The sequence below is a fragment of the Caenorhabditis briggsae genome (assembly GCF_000004555.2).
Source record: "Caenorhabditis briggsae complete genome, chrIII, whole genome shotgun sequence".
Lineage (NCBI taxonomy): Eukaryota > Metazoa > Nematoda > Chromadorea > Rhabditida > Rhabditidae > Caenorhabditis > Caenorhabditis briggsae.
Genome location: NC_013490.2, coordinates 7,402,083 through 7,425,968, shown reverse-complemented (window position 1 = coordinate 7,425,968; position 23,886 = coordinate 7,402,083). Strand labels below are relative to the sequence as shown.

The 23,886-nt window shown below is 37.7% G+C and overlaps 6 protein-coding genes across 6 annotated transcripts; 2 read left to right on the top strand and 4 right to left on the bottom strand.

Annotated features, from left to right (window-relative positions):
• Nucleotides 1-613: 613 nt before the first annotated feature.
• Cbr-prk-1 lies at nt 614-2,709 on the bottom strand (the record flags this gene model as incomplete). Its single annotated transcript, XM_002641782.1, has 9 exons — nt 614-892; nt 938-1,076; nt 1,125-1,284; nt 1,333-1,536; nt 1,588-2,071; nt 2,121-2,235; nt 2,285-2,376; nt 2,432-2,589; nt 2,640-2,709. The coding sequence occupies 9 exons, from the start codon at nt 2,707-2,709 to the stop codon at nt 614-616; spliced, it is 1,701 nt and encodes a 566-aa protein (XP_002641828.1).
• Nucleotides 2,710-7,594: 4,885 nt separating this feature from the next.
• Nucleotides 7,595-8,157, top strand: CBG25920 (the record flags this gene model as incomplete). Its single annotated transcript, XM_045243997.1, has 2 exons — nt 7,595-7,626; nt 7,878-8,157. The coding sequence occupies 2 exons, from the start codon at nt 7,595-7,597 to the stop codon at nt 8,155-8,157; spliced, it is 312 nt and encodes a 103-aa protein (XP_045099841.1).
• Nucleotides 8,158-12,145: 3,988 nt separating this feature from the next.
• Nucleotides 12,146-13,337, bottom strand: Cbr-ceh-20 (the record flags this gene model as incomplete). Its single annotated transcript, XM_002641781.1, has 4 exons — nt 12,146-12,199; nt 12,278-12,865; nt 12,919-13,201; nt 13,246-13,337. The coding sequence occupies 4 exons, from the start codon at nt 13,335-13,337 to the stop codon at nt 12,146-12,148; spliced, it is 1,017 nt and encodes a 338-aa protein (XP_002641827.1).
• A 1,905-nt stretch (nt 13,338-15,242) lies between these two features.
• On the bottom strand, nt 15,243-17,642 carry CBG16493 (the record flags this gene model as incomplete). The annotated part of the gene is made up of 9 exons (XM_045243996.1): nt 15,243-15,278; nt 15,327-15,524; nt 15,566-15,626; nt 15,674-16,152; nt 16,197-16,453; nt 16,500-16,559; nt 17,000-17,078; nt 17,148-17,160; nt 17,506-17,642. The coding sequence occupies 9 exons, from the start codon at nt 17,640-17,642 to the stop codon at nt 15,243-15,245; spliced, it is 1,320 nt and encodes a 439-aa protein (XP_045095982.1).
• An 821-nt stretch (nt 17,643-18,463) lies between these two features.
• On the bottom strand, nt 18,464-20,718 carry Cbr-rfc-4.1 (the record flags this gene model as incomplete). The annotated part of the gene is made up of 8 exons (XM_045243995.1): nt 18,464-18,550; nt 19,423-19,653; nt 19,695-19,842; nt 19,887-20,143; nt 20,190-20,250; nt 20,293-20,387; nt 20,432-20,510; nt 20,654-20,718. The coding sequence occupies 8 exons, from the start codon at nt 20,716-20,718 to the stop codon at nt 18,464-18,466; spliced, it is 1,023 nt and encodes a 340-aa protein (XP_045095981.1).
• A 463-nt stretch (nt 20,719-21,181) lies between these two features.
• On the top strand, nt 21,182-22,712 carry Cbr-eft-3.1 (the record flags this gene model as incomplete). Its single annotated transcript, XM_002641778.1, has 4 exons — nt 21,182-21,325; nt 21,373-21,541; nt 21,588-22,408; nt 22,455-22,712. 4 exons carry the CDS (start codon nt 21,182-21,184, stop codon nt 22,710-22,712), a joined length of 1,392 nt encoding a protein of 463 aa, XP_002641824.1.
• Between the last annotated feature and the right edge of the window lie 1,174 nt (nt 22,713-23,886).

Here is a 23,886-nt window from a genome sequence, read left to right as displayed (position 1 = left end):
TTCAGATTTTTCAAAACTTTGAACTTGAACTCAAAAAAATCCTATTAGGCCGAACAGAATGATTAGAAGTCGAATTTAGATCGATGGGAACTTTTTTTGGAACGTCTGGATTACTCGAGTTTCAAACCTTTTCGGAGATGCATTTCAGTTACGGATTACTGTAGTTTCAATTTTTGTCAACTGAAGATGATGTTAATGTCAAACTTATCATTAATTTTTTGCAGTGTTCGTAACTTTCTGGGTTTAGAGGTCTTGTATCATGAACTTTGTTAAGATGGAACTTTTCGATAATTTTGCGACTGATCACTAAATCACCTCAAAAGTAGTGTGAAAGTAGTCAGTGTGAATCGATCTGTTGTCCATTTTTTTTAGTTTTCGAATCGTCATATTTAACTTGCTATCAATCAGAACACACATCGTAAAAATAATTCAAATTTATTAACCTCGAATAGTGGGTTCAAAGCTTACATAATATAAAAGCCGTTGTTATGAAAGGTTTAAATTATTAGCAAATAAATGTAAAAGACCCATAAAAATATACTGCACAAGTTGAACGATTGACCCGTGTTTACCCTTTTATACACAGTATTTAATTTTTTTTAATGAATGAAAATCAGCCAACTGAAGCCGTTGGATTTACTTGAAAAATGGCAAGAGCTGGTGGAGGAGATGAAGAATCCATGACAAATTGTAGAGGACGGTGGCGCGACATTCTGATGACAGAGTCTCTGGATCGTGGCGTAGACTCCGAACATTGGAGACTTCCCTTCCTAGGTGATGATGATAGAGGCGGTGAAGTTGCAGCAGTGATAACCTCCTCTGATATTGTTACATCCTCATCGTTACTGTATGTAGACTGGCCCATTGCAGACGAAGTTTCCGGTATGAGAGGCTAAAGAAATTCAGTTTACTAGGAAGCTGAACATTAAAAGTTTACCTGGTTATCGATTTCCGATACTGGATCCAGTTCAGTGTCAAAGGATTTGAAGATACTTGACTTCTTGCGCATTCGAACCAAGTTGTAAGCTGACGCTGATTTTACAGCACCAATACTTCTGCTCAATGAGGTTGAAGAACTAGAAGATTTCGGTTTAAATCGACTTTGATGTTAAGAAATATCTTACCTAGTATGCGGAAACACTTCACAAGCAGATTGATAGATATCTGAAGTCGATGTAAACTGATCATCATATGAAGAGGAGACCAACGAGACATAATCGCAGAAAGAGGACGATGAAATATTGTCGTATCGAGATTCGCTACGCATAAGATTCGTCGTTTCGCCTGAAAAATTACAAATTTCAAAACGGAAAACATTGATTTTTTAGTTACCTGTCCCAACAATCTCCTCCGCCACAAACTCTTTCACTGCAATCGATGGTTCATATCGATCTTCAACAGCAGTGACCATCGTACAAATACTTTCCATATCCATATCAGTTCGGCTATCACGACTTCTTGTGAGAATCACTACATCGTTGAGTTCATTATCTTCGTCTTCTGCTTCTTTGTCTTCTATCACCGGCACTGGATTTTCTGAAAGTTCAACAATTCCTTATAATTAAGTGTTTGATTTCTGAAACTAACTAATTTCCATTAGTGCTTCTTCGAAAGTCAAGTCTGCATTGTAAAACTGTCTATCCGTTTCTAACCATGGATGCGCGGCAATTTGCGACAGTGATGCACGAGCTGATGTGGAAGTCGTCAGACAGCTTTTTACCAGTTGACACACTTCCTTTGATAGTTCTGGAGGGAATCTCACATTTCCAAGACAGATTTGAATTTCATTCTTGAATGGAAGTTTTCCGGTGAGAAGAATGAAAAGAAGAACACCGAGGGACCACGATGTTGCTTCAAGAGGAAGATATAATTGATCTCTGAACCATTCCGGAGGACAGTAGGATCTCGTTCCTTGGAATTCCTTCTTTGTTGCTTTTTCTGCATAAGCCGTAGCTCCGAAATCCACCAGTTTCACTTCACCAGTGTTCATGTTCACAATAAGATTCTCGTCTTTGATGTCTCGATGCAAAAGTCCATGCTTACTGTACATATCGAATACTGTTGTAATGACCTGAAAATATAAATTATTAATTGATCGTAATCAGTAGCCAAGCTTTTACCTGTTTGAAAATAAATTTAGCCATATCTTCATTCAGAGGACCGTGCACTGATATCATATCGAACAGATCCATACAGTTTTCAGGTCGTTCCATTACAATTAGAAATCCTTTTGAACTGGAAAAATAATTAATAAAATGATTTAATCATTTGTACTGTTTCTCACTTTGCAAACCAATCAAGTATTTTGATGACTCCGGGAATGTCTTCACATGTTTCCAAATGACAAACTTCAGAAGGAATAAGTTGACGGCATGTCTAAAAACATTCTTTTGATAAATAATATCCCTAGAAATCTATCAGAATCACTCACCATCGTCCAGCTTCTGACATGTTTGTGCTGCACAAACTTGACTGCAACTGGCTGTTGTCCCTCTTGTCGGCTCGTTGCTTCATACACTATGCCGAAACCACCGCGACCGATTTCATCAAGAACTTCGTACTTTCTTTTGAATTCTTTCACTGAGTGCTCTTCAAAAATTGTGATGTTGTGAACAATGAACGCGCAAGCTGCAACTCACTTTTCTCGTGCAAGAAGTCAACCTGATAGGAGCAGCAAACAGCCAGGTCTTGTAATTTGCGTTTGATCATCCTGCAAAACAATTTTTGAACGTTATGTTTTTAGATATGTTCGGGTCATCTGCATAAAAGTGAAAGTGAGAAGATGTTATCGCAGAAGTTTTTCATTATTTTAACTCTGTCACATGTAAGATTAAAATCTCGGTCTGCATGTTTCTAGAAATTCGGAAGTTTTCGAATAATATTATTTTTGGGTGAAAAGAGAAAAAATAGCAAAAAAACAAACATTTTTGCGAATGCGCCTTGAAAACTACAGTAACCCAGCGAGTTAGAAAAAAAAAAAGTTGAACGGGATCAAAGTGACCAAGACCTGATCTACTTTACTTCTGTTTCTTCGGGGTTTAAAACTTTTAAAGAACACTGAAATCACAGAGAGTGCAAGGGTTTAGAGAAGGATTCATTTATTACGTGGTCGGCTGAGCGAAACAGCACAGCTGCTGCCTTTACCTCCCGCGAGTGGGGGGAAGCACCTTGCGGGATCTGCTTTGTTGTGAAATTCGAACCCTCAACCCGTGAGCATTTCATGAGCTCTTCAGGCGAGGCACAGGTAAAAGAAATAAGAGGTATTGGAATGAGAAGTCAAGTCGAATCGTACAAAAAACTAAGTACTAAATAATAAGAAGCGAACACATGCAGCGTTCCGAGAATCACAGCTAGAAACTCACGATCTGTATCTAGGGAATGACAAAAGTAGATTATCTAAAAAAGTCGAAAGAATACATACATTATACATGTTATGAGAACTTAATTAGGTCAAAGGTGATTGAAGTAAAATGCAAAAGGAAACAGTTTCTCCTCTCGGCATACGGTAAAGAAGGTTCAGTACCGTAACTTTGAGTGGAGCTAAATAAATACTAATCATTTCTTTAAGCGATAGATTTCTTAAACCGTGAAATGATAACAGATCCAACCGGTTTATAAATCAAAAAACTTTGAGATTTCGAACCATAAGGGAAACTTCTGATTCTAGATCTTAAAGAATTACCGTAAAAGATTTGAAGAATTAAGTTACACTACAAATTGAAATTCAATGGTTCCTGGTAGAAAAAGAAAACACAATTGATCGTTGTGGATTTTCATTTCCAGACTTTGAAAAATGAGAGTTTTGCTTTTTCAGAAGATTGACAAACTGACAGATAGACCCTGCCAGACTTCGCAATGTTCACCTAAAATCCGAAGATCTAGTTGTATTGGGAGAGCAAAACTTATAGAACATATTTTTGATTAAAGGAGAAAAACTGAGAAAAGTTGAAAGTTGAAATGGGAGCAAAGGTGAAAAGAAGAGGAAAGGAGAGAACAGAAAAAACGGGCCGTTGTCGACTGAGCACCACAACAAAAAAAAATAAAAAAGAATGGGGGAGATGGAGAGGAAAAAAGGGAATGTAACGACATCTGGAGACTCGGAACGAAAACCAGATTCTTTTTCCTCTCTTCTGAATTTTTCAGTGAGCTCATGGGTTGACGGGTCGAGGTTGAGTGATTGGAGTTAACGCTTATTGGGTTTTCAGTTTATGAATTTTAAATGAATTGGGTCGAGTAGGTCAACAAGGATTTTTAAAGAAACAAATGATCTAGTCTTTGAAGGGAATAACAGTATCTTCTAATTTGGAACAGGAATTTTCGATGAAGGCATTCAAATACCGGGAAACCTGTAATAGATGGGAACAAACGTTGTCAAGTTGAGCTAATTTTTCTTAGTTCCCATGCAACATATCAAAAACGTGTCAACTGATAAATCATTTGTGATATCTTTTGTGATAAACATTTTATTAGTTGACAACTTTATGATATCTTTGACAGGTACCGAGAGAAATTGGCTTAAAGTAAAAGGTTAGGAGGCCCTTCTATTACAGGTTTTTCGATATGATTTTTTTGAGAATTCTCTAAAAACATACATGATATTCAGAGATTGTTTGAAATTTGTTTTGAGAAAAAGGAATACAAAATAGATGGAAAGTCTAGGATGCTTTTGATAGCATCCCAAAAAGTGAGAACCTCATTTGGCAAAGTGCCTTTTTTAAAAGTGAAGACGTACACTTTCAGTGCCAAGAATCGGCCTAAAACCCTCTCTCCACCTAGTACTAATTCGATTTGGAGCTGTATGCCGAAGGGACCGATGACATCGAAAAGAGGTTACAGCTTTTTTTCTTTTTCTTCTTTTTTGCTATCCTCAGATCCCATCATAAAGAAATGCTTTTCACAACTTCCTTATTGTTTTTGTGTTCTTTCTTCTTTTTGTAACAAAATTTGCTCTGCATAGAAATAACTGGGTGGTGAGAGTAAATACTTGAAGTATTCGAAAAGAAAAGATGAACATTGTTTATGGGAGGTTTCGGTAGAACTATTTTGGGGGCAAAAGTTTTTTGAAATGTGTTCTGATAGGATCTACCAATCACAATGTATAGTGTCCCCCCGATTGTTTTTGTCTAAGTATCAAACCGTTTTTCTCCTCCTTATGTACTTTATTTTATGATTCTTGATTTGATCTACTTTATCCCATTTACTCTCTTCATGCGCAAGTGCTCCTCGTCTTACTTCTATTTGCACAATATCCCGTGCCACGTCACTGATCAGATCCTCAGGCAGCTTTCGGGAAGACACGTGTCAGTCTACTTGAGCTTACGGCATGGACCGTAACCAAGATATAGAGCAAACAGTGAGCGTCACACAGAAGATCATGCTTTCTGATTTGAATTAAATCTGTTTTCTTGGTCTTCATTCGTCTGCATTGTGTTGTCGTTTATGATCAGACATCTTCGGATTCAAAAGAAGAAGAATTGAAATCAACTTCTGATGATAATGATATCACTTCAAACGTCTTCTTCTTTTTCTTGTCAACGAAACCACACGGAATTGTGGAGAAGACCTTTGGTCTGATAAATATAAAAGAACACAGATAAGAAGACAGTTTTCGTGGTATGATCAGATGGATACATTCTTCAAAGAATCTGAGAAATCATGTGATAGCTAATGTTCCATAAATATCAATCCTTGCAGGGTCGGAAGTCAACAAGTGCTACTCTTCCTATTTAGAAACAGTTCCTTGTTTTCGTTCGTTCCAGTCTACACAGTACACCCTCAATTAGATCAAATCAGCCAATTAGTTGTTTCCCTCACTCGATGTTCGATCCTTTATCATTTTTTTGATTGTCACCATTTCAAGGAAAACTATTGACTAACAAAGATCATCAAGTGTTCAGTTTGCGTCATTTGAACACTAGAAAGAACCTTGCAATTGTTTTTTTTCGCAAGAAAAAAATCGGTTCTGATTTGATTTACGAAAGTCAACTGATTGTTTTCTTTTTGAATCGGTTAAGAAAAAACGGATATGTGTACTTTGATCAGACGATATAGACACCCACAAGATAAACGAAATCAAGTGGATCGTAAAGGAGCAAAAAGAGCACGTCGTTTTTGACTTGGAGTAGGTGGATATAAAAATCTGAGTCAGAAATGAGATTGATGTCATGGAATGGGTCTATTTCCGAGATTGGGTTGTATTCTGGAGGCGGCGTTTAGATTAAATTCGCAAAAAAAAACAAATCTATGGGTCGAAAGAATGAATTACAAGCCCAAAAAAGATTCGGGTTGGATTAGGGAATATTTCCAGAAAAAACGAAATGTAGATGTGGATTCAAGTGGAACCTAGAATCTGATTCTACGAATATGGGAATACTTTAATGGAAGTTGTGCCAACTTGATAACGTCATCTCTAAAACAGGAATATTCTGGAATATTCCGATTCTTCCCCCCAACGTCAACAATTTTCATTGCATTTCTTCTCCCAATTTTTTTCATTTATTCTTCTTCTTCTTCTTCCTTTTTTCTTCGTTTCCATCTTCAAATTTTCCTTCGTCGTCATGTCTAATGGGTAAACACATGTGCAGTTTATAGCCCACTTTTACTTCTTCTTCTTCCTATTTTTCTATTTTTAACCCCTCATTTTTAGGCTGCAAAAAACGAACCAAACTTCTTAAAATGGAGCTTCAAATACTCTATAGTTTTGTTATTGACGACGGGTCAAAAAATCCGTTATCAGTTTTTTGTCTTTCTTCTGATTAAGTGATTTGTAGCAGGAGAAGAAAGAGTTGTTACTCTGCTTACGTGCGACATGTGATTGCAATAATCAGACGAAAAATCTTAAAGTTTTACAAACAAAGAGAAGAACAAAAAAGAAAAGTAAAGAGCAATTGTGTGAAATTGAGTGGAAATTTAAATTTTGCCGAAGAATGATTCGAAAATCAAAGGGTTCCAGACTTTCAAGATGAAATGGGAAAATGATATGCTGAGTATTTCAAAATTTTGAAACGCAAGGGGTCTAACTTTAAGCCTAATCTGGCTCTTATGCCGTAACCAATAGTTGATGGATTTCCATAGCTGGTGTACTGTTATTCATTTACACCGCTGATCTTACATATTTGAGAGGAATTGGGGTCTTTTCAGGTTACAAGCACTCCCTGGTTAGGACATAGGATCGGTCTCGGATGACCTCGGATACGCTGGCAATTATTTTCAAGACCCTCTCTTGGAAGCCATGTGCCTCCTTCCAAAAAATTCTACAATATTTACTGTATCCTCTGTCTGAAATTCTATTTTTAGCTAGTTCAAAAAACCTCGTACCCTAGATTGTTCTTCATCTAAATATTTGAACTCAAGGACTGATCAAGCGATCTCTTGACACGTCAAAACCCGAAATTCGATACCATTTTCCTCATTTCGCGCCTCTCTCTCTCTCCCTTTTTTCGAATGTTCCCTATGTTTGCGTGCTTCGAAAATAAGAAGAGAGAATCTGTCAAATCTTCTGCTTGTGCAAAAGGTTTTTTGACAGCTTAGGAGCCTTCTCTTTCTCGTGAGCATCACATGAGAAAATGAACCTGATTTTCAGTTTTTGCAAAAAATGGTTTATAGAAATGAGAGGGAAATGCGAAAGTAGGTATATAAATCTTTTAAATAAGAAACTTGTAAACATTTCACAATTGAAGACAAAAAAGAAAAGATACCAACCTGACGGACTCATAGAGCCACAATCTTTGCCTCCTGACGGCTCCGCCCTGTGCTCGTGTCATAGTAGAATATTTTTAATTAGAAGGGATTTAGATGGAAATACCCCAGTAGAAAATAGAAAAAAAACCAAGGGAGGGAAATTTCTTTCAATTACTCCCAGTGTTTTCCTTTTTCAGAAATAATAGGCAAAAGAGGCAAAATGTTGCCAGTAGTGAATACAGTTTATATTTTTATATCAAAGAGTTTCTGCGTTCCTTCCACTTCTCTAGAAAAATGGAAGTCTCTCCGAGCGGTGTGGGCGCGGCGGCATGCAAAATGGGAGGAGCAATTGGTGAGAGAGAATGTCTGCGTCTCTCGTCCTTGAACACTATTCAACCAGTCTATGACCACACAGTCCGATGGATGGACGAGAAAAATGAAAAAAAAACCGAAAAGTGTCTATGTGAAAAGACATAGATTGTAGCTAGGATAAGCACTAGTTAGAAGGAAAAGGGATACGAGAAAACGGTTTATTTTTGGTACAGTTCTTATGTCCCGTAACTGATTTTTCCCTAGTGTTCCTCATGAAATCGGCTCAAAAGCAAGTATCGTTTAGAACGTTTCTTTTTCTGATTTAAAAAGGAAAACTTTATATCCTACTTGTCGAGTCTCAGGCGGGCAATTCGAATTTGAATTCCCGCTCATATAAAGTTGAGGCACAAGTTTTTCATTGACTTATAGGTTCAGGGATATTTCGCCATTCTGATAATAAAGGCGAATGGAAAGGTTTCAGACTACAAAAACAATTTTAGGGGTTCCAAATATGCTTTCTCTAAAAGAACACAATCTTTAATTTAAAAATTCCAAAATTTAATGTTTCAAAAAACGTTTTTATTTGAATTTTCCAGAATGTATTCTATCCGAAAAAACGTATTTGAAAACCATAATTGTGTTTTGTAGTCAGAAAACTTTCCATCCGCCTGTATTATCACGGTAGCAAAATTTCGAAATGTCCCGGAGCCCAAGTTAAGGATCCTTAGAAATTTCAAATATGGATCGGCCTGACAAATGTTATGATCTCTTTCGGAATTTGAAAAATCATTATTCTCCAAACCAAAAATAATTGTATGTCTAGTGTGTGGTCTGAATGTGAGTGTTCTTTAGATATCAATCAAAGAATTGATAAAAATCCTTTTCTCCATTTTTATCACAAAGACGTCATAATTGATGCTTCACATTTTAGGTGCACATGTATCTACGCAATTGAGAAACACGACAGTACCAAAAATGGAAATTTCATGGAAATTTTGAGAAGAACTCGAAACATTTGCAGATTATGTAAACAACTGAAAAAGCGGGAAGAGGGAGGTTTACAGAATTGCATTGATTGGTATGAGGGTGTAGAGGATTTTTGATTGATGAGTGATGATAGTATTTGTCAATACGGTACATGTGAGAATTCCAGAATTCACACGTGGATAGAAAACAACTGGGCTCTTGATGATCTTTTTTTAGCCTTCAAGTACATAAACCGATGGATCACTATTTCCGAAAGATTTTCGATTCTTTATTTTCAGATGGATCTTTGTTTTCTTGTCTACCAACTCAAATTCCTTCTCAATCATCTTCATCATGTTCCTCTTTCTTTTTCATCTTCCTCAAACTTTTGACTTTACAAGAACAAAGGTCGTTTCTCTCTTCTCCCGTTTGATTACCCATTTTCTCTCATTGGTTTAACGACGAAACACACTTTCTGGAACAGTTGTCTCTCTTCTTTTTTTGAAAATAGTGTGGGATCAAAAGATGGCACAGGGAAGGGGGTTTTCGACACAAAAAACAATTTGTCACATCGTTTTGTTTTGAGTCTGTCACTATCTCCTGAGCCCACAAAAACAAGTACTTTGAGTTCGAAACGAGAGAGAGAGAGAGTGACTCCGTTTGTGATTGATGGAGGAACTTTATGATTAGAAGAAAAGAAGAAAGACGAGGAATTTTAGAAAGTGTTTCGGTGGTGGGTTGCACAATGAGACACTTGGACATTTTTTTGATGTGCTGACGAAACATGCGACAGTTGTTCAGCTGCAAAAAAACATAAAATCTGGAGATGGGAGCAATAGTTAATGGCATAAAATGGATCTTTGTTTTATCTGAGAGATATTTGAAAGTTTTTTCAAAACAGTTTCAGTTTCAAAAGAAAATCCTAGGTAATTATTCAAAAGATTTTTACTCTGGTCTGATTTCAATGCGCGTTGTGGGCGGAGCTTAGGTCTGGTAGCGAAATCTTACAGGCGCACTTAAAGGGTCGTGTATTTCCGTAATTACATTATGACCTATTTTTTTCGATTTATCGGCAAACTTCATCGCCAGAATATAATGAAAATTCATCGAAAAGACCAGAGTAGTATGGGAAATTGAAAAGAGGCTTTTCTGGCAACAGTATCCAACTCCTTCGGAAATTTTTTGTTTTTGTTTTTCAGTTTTGTGATGTCATTACTAATCGTAAATCACACATGCCAAAGATTATTCAAATTTGCACCCAAATTGATTTTCTACTTTAAACTTTGCACCGAACTGTCAGAGTTATCAAAAACATGTTGACTGATCGGATTGAATACAGTTGTGTAGATCATAGACATCATATTCAAATTTGCACCTAACCTTGGATTGGTTTGTAAAATTTACACCTATTTCACCGGGTAAAAAAGTGAAGAAAATCATAGGCGTATTTACATAAAATTACAGAATTCGGGATGTCAGCTCAACGACAAATACAGACGTTATGATACCAAGAAAATCGAGGGAACATGAAAGTTATCCTTCAAAAAGAAGAATGTCCAGAATGACTACTTTTAGGAAACACATTCCAAGTAACGCGAAGAAACTAAAACGATTGTGAAAAAAACCGATCGAAGTAGAAGAAGAAGAAGGCGTGAGAATGGTGTCTTCGTTTCGCTTTTTCTCTGGGGACCAATCGAATTTAGGCGGCGATTTATGGAAGTTTTCGACGTGTTTGTTTGCAGAGAAAAACGGCGAGACTTTTCACAGTGTTTTATCTAGTTTGCAGCTCATTTTTCATTCTTTTTTTCGCCTGTTTTTTTCTTGGAAGACGTTTTGTTTTCGGAAAGAAAACAATTGAATTGGGTTCCTGTAGTGGAAATAAGTATTCGTTAAATATTTCTTTTTTTTGTAAACTACCAAATACCGTAAAACCTAAAATAGAAGAGCTCTAAACTTTTAGCTTTGAGCCAATTCTTGGTACCTGTCAAAGATATGAAAATGTTGACAACAGACAAATTGTTTATCATAATACCGAAAGTCATTGGTCAGTTGAAACCTTCTTGATACTTTGCATAGGGATTGAGATAATTGAGCTCAAACTTAACAGTATGGGGGCCCTTCTAGAACAGGTTTTTATTGTAATAATTAAGTGTTGCTTTGAACTATGTCTAGCAGTTACAGTTTCTTCCTGATTTAACATTTCCTTCAATAAAGTCAACAATCAATTATTGTCAAATACTGATTCTAATCCTATTAGTAATTCTTCAAAAAATTTATTTCGAAACTTCGGTGCAAAAAAATCAATTCATGAAATTCCAGTACAAAATTTGAATAATCTCTATCACAACACACAATGCAACATTAATGCCCTCCAATTATTTTTCAATATTTTCAGATTACTGTAGGTCTGCTAGAAGTGTTGTTCTGCAATTACTTTGTTTCATCAAAACATCAAAGTCAATAGTAAGATAATTATTATGGATATTTCTTTGATCCATCGTTATTCAAGATAGTATCAACTGTGAATGTGAAAAAAACGATGACAGTGCTAATGTATCATATTTAGGTTATAAACTTTTTTACATAAGAGTTCTAGAATGAAAAACTAAAAAAAAGACAAATTTAAAAACTCGTCCGAAATATAGATCTTCCAAAACCCAGATATTTCCACTTGCACAAAAAAGAAGACGGAGCAGTTTCTCATGAAAAAATGAGAGGAATTTTTTTTCGAAAAAAAAAGAGGAAACCAGCAGTCTTCATCTCACACCGGAAAACGTCGTTTTTCATCTGAATTCCGGGATTTTCTTTGTTTTTTTCTCGCTTCGTTCTTTTCTGAAACTTTCCTTCTTTTTATCATTTTGAGAAAACACAAGGTTTAAAAAAAGCATTTATGAATTTAATTCAAAACTCTTGTAATTAAGGAGATCTGAAAATAGAGGAGTACTGATTATTATTCAACGTGACAGCAAACGATAAAAAAGAAGAAGGCAATTAGAAGAGAAATACAAGTGGATCAAAACAGAAGAAAAAAGGAGAATAAGAGGTCGTTAATGGAATATTTTGGAATCAACCAGAACGAAAATGGATCGGGAACTCAAATGAGAAGAGAAAGCAAGATTGTCTGGGCGGGCTTGAGATTTTTAAAAAAAGAAAAGAAAGAAAAAGAAAGAAAAGAGAAATGGATGGTTTATGGTTTTGCGTCAGTGTTGTCCATTTGTTGTTGGTATTGAGCAGCGGCCATCTGAAATTAAAAAAATTTTAATATAATTTTTAAAGTTGCTCTAAACAACAAAAAACTAGAACTCAATTCAAAACTAACCAATTGTGGGTTATATACAGATAAATCGAATGGAGGCATTCCCATATGCAAAGCATCTTGTCCTGGGATATTCATTGGTCCATATGGGTTCAACAATCCAGCAGCAGCAGCTGCTCCGGGAAGCATTCCGTATGGATTTCCAGCCATTCCACCTAATGCCACATGAGCATTTTTTTTGGCTGCATAAAGACTTGCTTCTTCTTGAGCCTTTGCCATATTCTTCTTGTATCGAATTCTTTTGTTTCCGAACCAATTCGAAACTTGTGATACCGTAATATTACACTGTCTGGCCAGATCCTCTTTAGCCTCTTCTGATGGGTATGGATTGGAGAGGTGTCCATAGAAGTACTCATTCAGAACTTCTGTCGCTTGTTTCGAGAAATTTCTTCGTTTCCTGCGAGCATCCAAGAAACGGCTGCGGAGAATCATAACAGCTTCACATGTGGATTGTTTCAGCTGAACTTGAATTCCACTGAACTTTCGTTGAATGATATAAACCATTCTCTCGATTTCTTTTTGTGCAATCGGACGAAGTTGTGATTGATCCTTCAGAAGAGATCGAACGTGTTGAGTGAACTCGTTGCAAGCCTGAAATAAATATTCTTATTGAAAAAGCGAACCAGTCAAGATGAAATTCTCACCTCTTCATATTTCCTCAACTCTTCATTATAGACGACCCGAATCTGATGAAGCTTCTGTCTATAATCTGCTTGATCTCCACCACTCGCATCACTTCCCAACGACCCTCCTTTATCTGGACCTGCGACGCCTTCAGCCACTAACATATTATCCAGACGCATTAGTTGTGGATCTTCTGGAGCCTCGTCAACTGGATTACGAACTGATAACACTGTTTTCTCCTTTGTCTCACATAGAACATCAAACAGAGCTTGTCGCATTGGATGGCATTGAAGTTCATTTTTTCTGAAAAAGTTAGATGCTTACAACTAGAAACTTTCTCAACAAACTTGGTACTATCATTGTCATCCAGTGCTTGCTCGTTTATCTTAAGAACAGCATCCAGTAGTTCAGTGAGATTGTTCGGATTTGTACCCACCATTTCTGCAAAGATTTGAATTTTACAAAACGGTGTATGTAAGCGACGAAAAAAGAGACAAAAGAGGTAAATGACCTTGGATTGATTGCTGTTCATTTCGGAATGAAGAGATCTTCTTCTCCTGCTTTTCTTCTTCAAATATTCAAATTCAAAAAAAAATTATCTTATGACATTAAATCATTAAAAAGAACAAAATTTTTTGAAATTAAGCTTCAGAATTTAATATTTTTAAAATATAATTTATGTAGGTTATCGATATAACTTTAAAAATCCTACTTTTACAGCATGAAAAGGTTACCTGGAAAGTATTTCAACTTGTCTAAATTCATCAAATACTGGAAATGCGGAATTCAGATTTTAGATCTAGAGATTGAATTTTCAGAATCGATATTAGCTGGCCTGGTTAGTGTGATTTAAAATCCAAAACGATTAAAACATGTTAAACGATCAGATTATCTCAAATCTATCATTTTGATTGATGTTTCAATTTCGGGAGAAAGTCAAGAAGATCAATAACTCAAAACAACACCCTTCCGCGAAACGGAATAAAAACGTCTCGAAAAAAGATGGATATACACGGAGATGGCGGGTGAAGAGAAACGACGCTGAACAAGTTGATGCTTGACGTGCGTCGCGTATCGGCGTAGCGGTTCACCCAAAGGGAGAAAGAGGTCCACTCCATTGGTGAAGAGAGAGGGAGAGGCAAAAAGATGACCTTTGCTGTTGTGGAGAAGAAGAAAGAAAAAGAGAGGAAAGGCCAGATGTTATGGGAGACGTATCATCTGCCAAAAGAACCATTAGACATTGGGTAATCAGATGGAGACGCAGAGTATTTCTCCCCCACTCGTATTCATATTGCGATTGTAATGGATCCTCGGCCACACACACATACAACCTCAGAATATCCGCGAGGGTGACCGTTGACAATATGTTTGGGTCAACCAGTCACTCTCTTTCTTTTGTTGGTATTAAAAAGTGAGAATTGAAAGATTGATGATTTCAAATTATACTCGGAGAAAAGAGAAAAGATCTGGGAAAAATGGAAGAGATACACATCGTCTTTCAGATGAGATAGGTGTATTATGCTGGTATGCCGACTTCGGAGCTGCGGACGAGAAACGCCGGTGGCCTACCGTAACCTAAAAATGGTTTCATTTTCTGGATTGAGCATCTCGATTTTTGTCCGTTTTTAGAGCAATTTTTAGATTTAGAAAATGCTAATATTCGTCTTTTTTGCTATAAAACATCCGAAAATTAGACGAAAAGCTTTAAGAGACGAAAAAATAAATAAGAAAAAGAGCAATATTTTTTAGATTACTGTAGTTGTTGTTCTGAGACCTTCGGCCACGACCACCGGCGTTTCTCTTCCACAACTCTTATTTTTACATACCAACATACAGTGAAACTGTATTAGAAGTTAAACTGTATTAGAAGCCCAAAACTTTTTTCTCAAAAACTTGCTATTTTTTTTGTGAACTTGATAGACTTTAATGAATTTTGAACGAGAATTCACTCAATTTTTTTAATGGAATATTTTGGAAAATATGAGCGGAAAGATAGAAGGGCCCCTCTAATTGAATGGCCCCTGTAATAGAAGCACCTTCTGGAAATCCCGTGGAACAACAATAAGGCCTGCCCTTCTAATAAAGGGTTTACGGTAATAGCATCGTTTTGTTACAATTCCCTATAGTTTTTTGCTAGTAACTTTCAAAATCTTAACGAATTCAATGGAAAAAAAATAAATACAATCTTAAAATTTATTTTCGCCCGTATTTATCATTCACAACGGCCAAAAAGTTTACAACCAAATTTTGTTTTATCACAGCGAATGGAAAAGGGAAACGGAGTGGGGTAATAAAACTGTAGGTTTTGATGTGCATCGATTCCAACCCTCACAATCGATATGAGTTAAAAGCGATCATTAAAATAATCGAATCGATCAAACTGAAAACATTATTATATTTACTAAATTGGAACTGGATTTCAACCTACATCATAATTTTCCTTGAACAGCGCATCATCCAAAGTTTCATCGTTTTGCTGATATGTATCATACTCTGCATTTCCAATCTCAGAAGCTGGTGTATAGTCCTTTTGCTCTAGTTTACTGAAATTGATGGATCGGAAAAATGGATGAGCATGAAGAACTGTAAATGAGCAGAGACGATGAGTCTGTGAGACTGCCAACATCTGAAAAAAAATTTCAAATTTTATCTTTGAAAAAAACTGACTCTATCCATTAGATTCGCAAACTCTCTGGAACATCCTATTGGGGTACTGTAGTCAATAAACCTAAATTATGACTTTTAATTAAATAAACTTCCAAATTTTGAACTAACTTCAAATTCGCATGATGAGTTGCTTCTGAATTTGGATACGGGTATATTCCAGTGAGCAAAATGTGTAGAAGGACTCCAAGGGACCACCAATCAACATAATGAGAATATGTATGTCCAGATGCGACGTCAGGTGACATATACTGTAGAGTTCCGCAAATTGTTCCAGTACTGCATCCTGGTTTCAGTTTCTTTGCCAATCCAAAATCAATGAGTAATGCATGTCCCCATTGATCCAGAACCACATTTTCCAGTTTGACATCTCGATAAATAACATCATTTCGGTGGAGAAAATCAATTGCCGAAGCCAACTCAGCTCCAATTAATCTAATAGCAGCTTCTGATAAAGATCCTCGTTGCCTCCAAATTGAAAATAGATCACCGGTTGAGCCTGTTGGGTACTGTAGCAGCGAATATAGATGAGTTCTTGTTTGCCACGTAGAATAAGTCCTTGCGATGAATGGATGAGCGGGAAGAAGACGCTGTATTTGGGTAGGTATAGGCAATATACTTTGAATGAACTCACCTGAATACTAGCTTCTCTTTTGACTTGCAGAACCGCTCTCTTGGATATAATCTCTCGTTTTTCTTGCATTTTAATCGCAAACTTTCTTTCAGAGTCATGAATTGCACTTGCACAATAAACAACTCCAAACGATCCACGACCTAATTGGCGTTCCAGAATAAAACTCTTCTCATTGATGACACTTCTTGTTGGGAATTCAGGCAGGAAAAGATGCTCAAACCATGGAATAGCAAATTCTTTTCGATTCGCAGTTTCAGCTAAAATTTCATTGTTTTCAATGAGGCAAGAACCTCCAAAGCTAACGTTTTTCATAGTTGTCGTAGTCGTCCACAATGAATCTGGGTAACGGAGGACGAGGATCGGCTGAAAATTTGAAGTCTGCACTCAAACTGTCAAGAAACTAGGAACCGAAGAGAAGATGAGGAAAAATAGACACTGCGGGTGGGACCATAATAGAAAGAGAGGACCAGGACCTGAGGGATAGTTAACAGTAAAACCTTCAAAACATTTGACAAGAACCGAGATAAATTTGCTCAAAGATAAAAATTAGGGGACCCTTCTATTACAGGGTTTATAGTGTCCCCTTTTTTGATTTTCGCTAACATCAGTGACAGTTTTTTTTTCATTTTTGATCGTGTATGTACTTACACTACAAATCATCTCATCTGATCTTAAGTGCCGACGGACACGGATCATTATCAATATCAAAAAGTGGTGGTGAGCTATGCTCACACACAAACATGAAAAAGTGGGTAAACAATGGGATTCAGGAATTAATACTCCTGTTGGCATGCCGATCTCACCTTCTTCAACTTTGTATGTTCTCCTTTTTAAATGGGGCCGACAATTCTTGAGTTTTTGTAGACGGGATTTGAAGGCGAGCTGAAAAAAAGATTAGTTTCGGGGTGTTGAATAACAAATTTAACACACAATTGATCAGTTAGAGATTACCTTGTGATGTTTGCTAAAAATACAGTTACTGATCAAATCATCAAACAATGAACTATTATATTTTGTTGTTTGAAGTATAATTAAATGAATTTGAGAACAATCAGGATTACAACTCAGAAATCGAAGAAAGTTTACACACTGCTCAGTTTGAGCTCAACTATCTCTGTTCCTATGAAAGAAATCAAAAATCTGTGAACTGATAAAATATTGCTGATATTATGATGAAAAATTTGTTAGTGAACAACTTTTTTGCATCTGCGACAGGAACCCAGATAATAAGGCTTAAATTTAAAAGTTTAGGGACCCTTCTATTGCAGGTCTCACTGTATGTTTTCATTATTTTCAGTTTAATACGGACCTTCTGATATTCATTTTCTGTATGATTTTCTGCAATCCTAATCTTTTCCTGGCTGGTCCATCTTCTTCTTCTTCGTTCTCATCACTTCTGGCAGTATGATGGCACCCAGGACGTTTTCGGGTGGCCACATTGCCCATAACTGAATCTAAAAGCGAATTTATGTCTTCTAAAAAATAGAAATACAGAAAACAGACAGTAGGAGTGATTAACAAGACAATGGAATTCCCCGTGGCGGAATGATGAAAGATTTTGTGGGAGGAGAAGATGAAGAAGAAGGACACAAACATACAGGAAAAGAGCAAATAGAAAGTTAGGTTGGCTAGGTGAAGAACAAGCGAATGAACGAGAAAATGTAAACGGATTATGAGGAGACTCAGCCACCGGGCACGTGTTTGGCAGACGGTCCAGAAGACGCTGTCCAGACACTTCTTATACGAATTGGAAGTTTTTCAAAAAATTCTCTGAAATCTAATGCAAGATATGTTCTCAAAGTTTCTCAAAATCTCAGAAACTTGCATACTTCTCATTATATGAAATGAAATCTGACCCGAATAATAGTATTTAGCTTACATTAACTTTATTCTGACCAAAATAAAGAAACGCAAACGTGCTATAGATTCTTTGAAAAAGAAAGAAGGAGCCGAGAGAAAAAGGGAGGAAGAAATCGATGAGTGAGCGAGGGAACCGAAAAAAGAGAAAACATCTTTCTGAATGCATATGCACATCTCTTTCTTGGCTGAACCTGTAATTAGGTATTGCAATTGAAAACATCTGGGAAAACTGAAAACGGCTTTTGACACCGTTTATTGGAAATTCATTTGATCTGCGTGAAAACATGAAATTCTATAACCAAATGTCTTTGTTTTGAGACCACAAACTGATGCATGAGGTTAAAACATGATACACGGGTATTGTAAATTAAGATATGATATGAAAGTTGATCCACGACGTTCAGCAGTCAATGAATTGTTTCACGGAGAGTAAGAAGAAAATCGAGAAGGTTGTTCTCCAGGTCGCATCCATCCAGAATACGCTTCTCACAAACCTGAAAATATTGAAATTATTCGGGGATTGTTCGGAGACACGGTCTCCGAGCGTGAAAATTTTTGATTAGAAAACTACAGAAAAAAATGTCTCTGCGTCTCTTCATCTCTCACGCTTTTTCATCTCTCTACAGTTTTTTCACAGATTTAATTGGAAAACTGAATGAATTGTTAAGAATGTTCCAAAAACCTTCAAAAATGGGTATTTTCAGACAATTTTTTTATGAGTGACAGAAATCATATCCGAGATTGTCTGTTATAAGTTTCAACACTTATCTCAAACTATCAAGCAAGTTATGAAGCTTTGAAAAACTTTTTTAGATTTTTTGAGTTTTTGGGCAATTCTTCTTGTTCTATATGCAAATTAAGTAACTTTCATATTAAAAAATATGGAAAATTTGATATTTGATTGCTTTTTGCAAAAAAGACCACACTTAACCAACTGGAAATCGCCTCCAAAGTCCAAAATCTCTCAATCGACGACTCTCTGACCGCCTAACATCCGAACAGAGACGAAAGTCAAAAATCAAAGACGGAGGAATTGTAGAGCAATCCATTAAAAAACTTTTGGTCTATTGATGATTGGTTAGATACTCGCAGAGTTATGCAGGGTTTTGATCTAGACGGCGTTCATTGATTCATAAGTTTGCTCAAAATGCTCCAATTTTCACAAAATTTTGTGCAGGTAATAGCTGAAGGATTCAGTAACAAAGCAAATAGTTTTCTCTCTAAAAATAGCTTGAATTCGTACTTTTCTGTGGTTTCCATGAGTCTAGTGATAAGCTTCTATTAACCCAAGAAAAATGAGACGACGAGAGAGCTTTTTCAAAAATTTTCACTTTGGGAGACCGTGCGGAGACCATTAATTTCTTACCGCCACAAGTTTTCCCATGACAGAAATGTTTTCGTCGTTAATAAGATTGTCGTCGAGCATTTGGTGGAAACAGCAGCGGATGAAAGCAACTCCGGTACATGACTTGGTGATACTTTTGGTCATGGATATGATTTGAGGAACATCGGCAGAAGGGAGGGTTTTGCAGAGATCGGAAATGAGAAGTGCATCCGACGAACCACGAAGATAACAGTTGCGAGCACTTTCGTCGCCCTTCAAATGTTCACAAGTTGATCATAAACATATAGAAATACCGGAATGTAACTCACATTTTTTAGAATAGGTGCCAGCGACTGAAGTGTGCAAACAGCTCTTCTCAAATCTCCTTCAGAGTATTCCATCACTTGCTTCAATTCATCTTCGCTCATTGGCGTCCCTTCTGCGTCACAAATCGTACGAAGTCTGAAACATATGAAAATTAGAAACAATAAATCGAAAAGATTCACCTCTGAACCTGTACTTCTGCTGGCAAAGATTTGAATCTGAATTTGGCACATCGACTGACAACTGGTGGAATGAGTCGAGATACGTAATTGCAAATCAGAATGAAACGGGTAGTTTTCGAGAAATCTTCGATAACTCTGCGCATGGCAGCTTGCGCTTCTCTTGTCATTGCGTCCACCTCATCCAGAATAATAATCTTCAGTCTCAAAACATCCTCTTTGTTACTCGAACCAAGTGTTGTTTTTGAAAAAGCTTGTATCTGAAATTGAATAGTCTCCGTCGGCAGTCTTCTGGAATCTTCATACCTTCTGCCGAACAACAGAAATTCCACGTTCATCGGAAGCATTCAAGTCAAGCACACGATCTCTGCAGGTTATGTGTTAAAAATGCATTATTTTTCTTCCTTACCGAAAAATGCTACTGGGAAACAGTTGACGACAGAACGCTAGAGCTGTAGATGTTTTACCAGTTCCTGGTGGACCGTAAAACAGAAGATGTGGCAACTGAAAGTTTTATTTGAAATATAACACTTCCAATTATCTGTTACATCTTTGCCTTGGAGAGCTCCTTTGAGCATTGTGACAACTTCTTCTTGGTGAGCGATATCGTCAAGAGTCTTCGGTCGGCTAAAAACTCAAGATTAGGATATATACTCGAACAACATTTTCATAGAAGTTATTATCAAAATAATTTTTCTACTCAAAAAAATTTGAGAAAAAGACTAAACTCCCGCTTCGGGCAACATTACTTTCCAAAGATAACCACTCACTATTTTTCGGTCCATGTCAGCACTTTCTGTTTCTTGCTACTGTCGACTTCCCTTGCTTCGGACATTTTTGCTGAAATTATACATTTTTGCTGGAATTATTTCTTCTTTACGTTTTAATTTGTCGGAGAAAACTTGAAAAAAATCGTTGTTGTTTGACTCTGTTGCTACTTTCCCGCCAACTGCGTTCAAAAAAGATTACGGTCACCGGTCGCGGCGGGAGTTAGATGTGCAGGCAAGGAGAGTGTCAAGGTATTTTTTGGGCCCTGTGAAATTAACGTGCGTTGCTCGTCATCTGACTAATCATGTTGATTATTGCTCGTTGTTTTGTTTTTTTTCCGGTTATCCCTTTTAAAGCTCAACTTGTTGCAATTCAATTTTTGCACTGGTGTGAAAGCTCTCCATATATTTTTCGTCGTAATTGTTATTTCTCATCTTAACTATTTCTTAAGCGCTGTTTTTCGATTTGTCTATATAATTTTACATTTATTTCTTTCAGTTGGGAAACACTTTGCTCACTCCGTAGCAGCCATGGGAAAAGAAAAGGTTCATATCAACATCGTCGTCATCGGACACGTCGACTCCGGAAAGTCCACCACCACCGGACACTTGATCTACAAGTGCGGAGGAATTGACAAGAGAACCATCGAGAAATTCGAGAAGGAGGCTCAGGAGGTAATTTTGTTATTTGGGCCAACCGATTCTTATTGATTCTTTTACAGATGGGTAAGGGATCTTTCAAGTACGCTTGGGTCCTCGACAAGCTGAAGGCCGAGCGTGAACGTGGTATCACCATCGATATCGCTCTCTGGAAGTTCGAGACCGCTAAGTACTACATCACCATCATCGATGCCCCAGGACATCGTGATTTCATCAAGAACATGATCACCGGTAATATTGATTTCGTGTCATGCTTTTAAGAAATTGTATTTTCCAGGAACCTCCCAGGCTGATTGCGCCGTTTTGGTCGTCGCTTGCGGAACCGGAGAGTTCGAGGCTGGAATCTCCAAGAACGGACAAACCCGTGAGCACGCTCTTCTTGCCCAGACCCTTGGAGTCAAGCAGCTCATCGTCGCCTGCAACAAGATGGACTCCACCGAGCCACCATTCTCTGAGGCTCGCTTCACTGAGATCACCAACGAGGTCTCTGGATTCATCAAGAAGATCGGATACAATCCAAAGGCTGTTGCCTTCGTCCCAATCTCCGGATTCAACGGAGACAACATGCTGGAGGCTTCCGCTAACATGCCATGGTTCAAGGGATGGGCTGTTGAGCGCAAGGAAGGAAATGCTTCCGGAAAGACCCTCCTCGAGGCTCTTGACGCCATCATTCCACCACAACGCCCAACTGACCGACCACTCCGTCTCCCTCTCCAGGACGTGTACAAGATCGGAGGAATCGGAACTGTCCCAGTCGGACGTGTCGAGACCGGAATCATCAAGCCAGGAATGGTTGTTACCTTCGCTCCACAGAACGTGACCACTGAAGTCAAGTCCGTCGAGATGCACCACGAGTCTCTCCCAGAGGCCGTTCCAGGAGACAACGTTGGATTCAACGTTAAGAACGTCTCCGTCAAGGACATCCGTCGTGGATCCGTCTGCTCCGACTCCAAGCAAGACCCGGCCAAGGAGGCTCGTACCTTCCACGCCCAGGTCATCATCATGAACCACCCGGGACAAATCGCCGCTGGATACACCCCAGTTCTCGATTGCCACACCGCCCACATTGCTTGCAAGTTTAACGAGCTTAAGGAGAAGGTAACTAATAATATTTTCAAGACATTTTTTATATCAAACTTTTCAGGTGGACCGTCGTACCGGTAAGAAGGTCGAGGACTTCCCAAAATTCCTCAAGTCCGGAGATGCTGGAATCGTCGAGCTCATCCCAACCAAGCCACTTTGCGTTGAATCCTTCACAGACTATGCCCCACTCGGACGTTTCGCCGTTCGTGACATGAGACAAACCGTCGCTGTCGGAGTCATCAAGTCAGTCGAGAAGTCCGATGGATCCTCCGGAAAGGTCACCAAGTCCGCCCAGAAGGCTGCCCCAAAGAAGAAGTAAATCTTCATTGTTGAGTTTATCGTTGATTTTTGAATAAATTATCAACTCTTTACACTGGGTTTTAATTTAAATAAACATTAAAAACTTGAAACACATTTATGAGTAGAGGTTCGGATATTCAAACAGATAATATGAGCATCAGCGCTAACAGAACAAGTGACACAAAAATGCACACGATCAGTGCTTTTCCGATTTCGTCTTCATGGCGTTGGACAGTTTTTAGCCAACTATCAGGTATTACTCTTCTGAAACGAGAATACATGATGAAGCGTAGGAAATCTTACAAGAACGATGAAACGTACGAATCTTCGGGTTTTTCGATATGTTCCTCCGCAGCTATACAGCGGTCACATTCGTCGTGAGTCGTTTCGTCAATGCTTATTGTGTGTCTTCTATCGCGGGATTTTTCTTGTTCTATATCCATGTTCACTTCGCTGAGGGCTCTTGTAATTTCAGCTAACCTATGAAAATAATATTCTCGCTGCTTAAAAAGGATTAACCAAATCTATGTACCACTTTTCGCATTATGTCAGTCTAGAAAACAATATTTGTGTCAGACAAACGCCGATTGATGTGGATGCAGGTTGGAACGAACAGTACCGCAACCATGACAGTAATTTAGCTTTCCCGTAAATTTCTCAATTTTTGTTCTGAGTCTGCATACACCGAGGTCGTAGTTTTATAATTCCGACAATAGAAACCTAGAAAAATAAATCAAGAAAATGAAGTCATTTTCAGGTTACGGTAGTTTTCGTTCAGGGACATGCACACTCTTCTTTCACAAGTCTTATTTTTTAGGCTGACAAAATATGAAGTATCGAAATGTTTCGTTCTTTATTCAAAGTTTAATATCATCAGTTTACAGAAACAAACCTGAACATGGCTGGATTCAAGATATTTTTAGGAGTGTAGTATCCGGCTCCATCTTTTGTCTCAATTTCAGCAAATGTGTGTGTCATCTGTATTACAGATGAAGATTAAGGAATTGTATAGAAATAGGTTGAGAAAATTGGAAAGAGACTGAATGGTGGGTGAAGGCAGAATTAGGTTTAGCTTATTTGCATAATAATATAAATGAACGAAGGAGAGGAAACAAAGAGAACACTCCGACCGATCGGAGAAGAGCCACTTGTTTGTAGCCAGAAATCATCGAAAGAAGTTTACCCAAAAATAA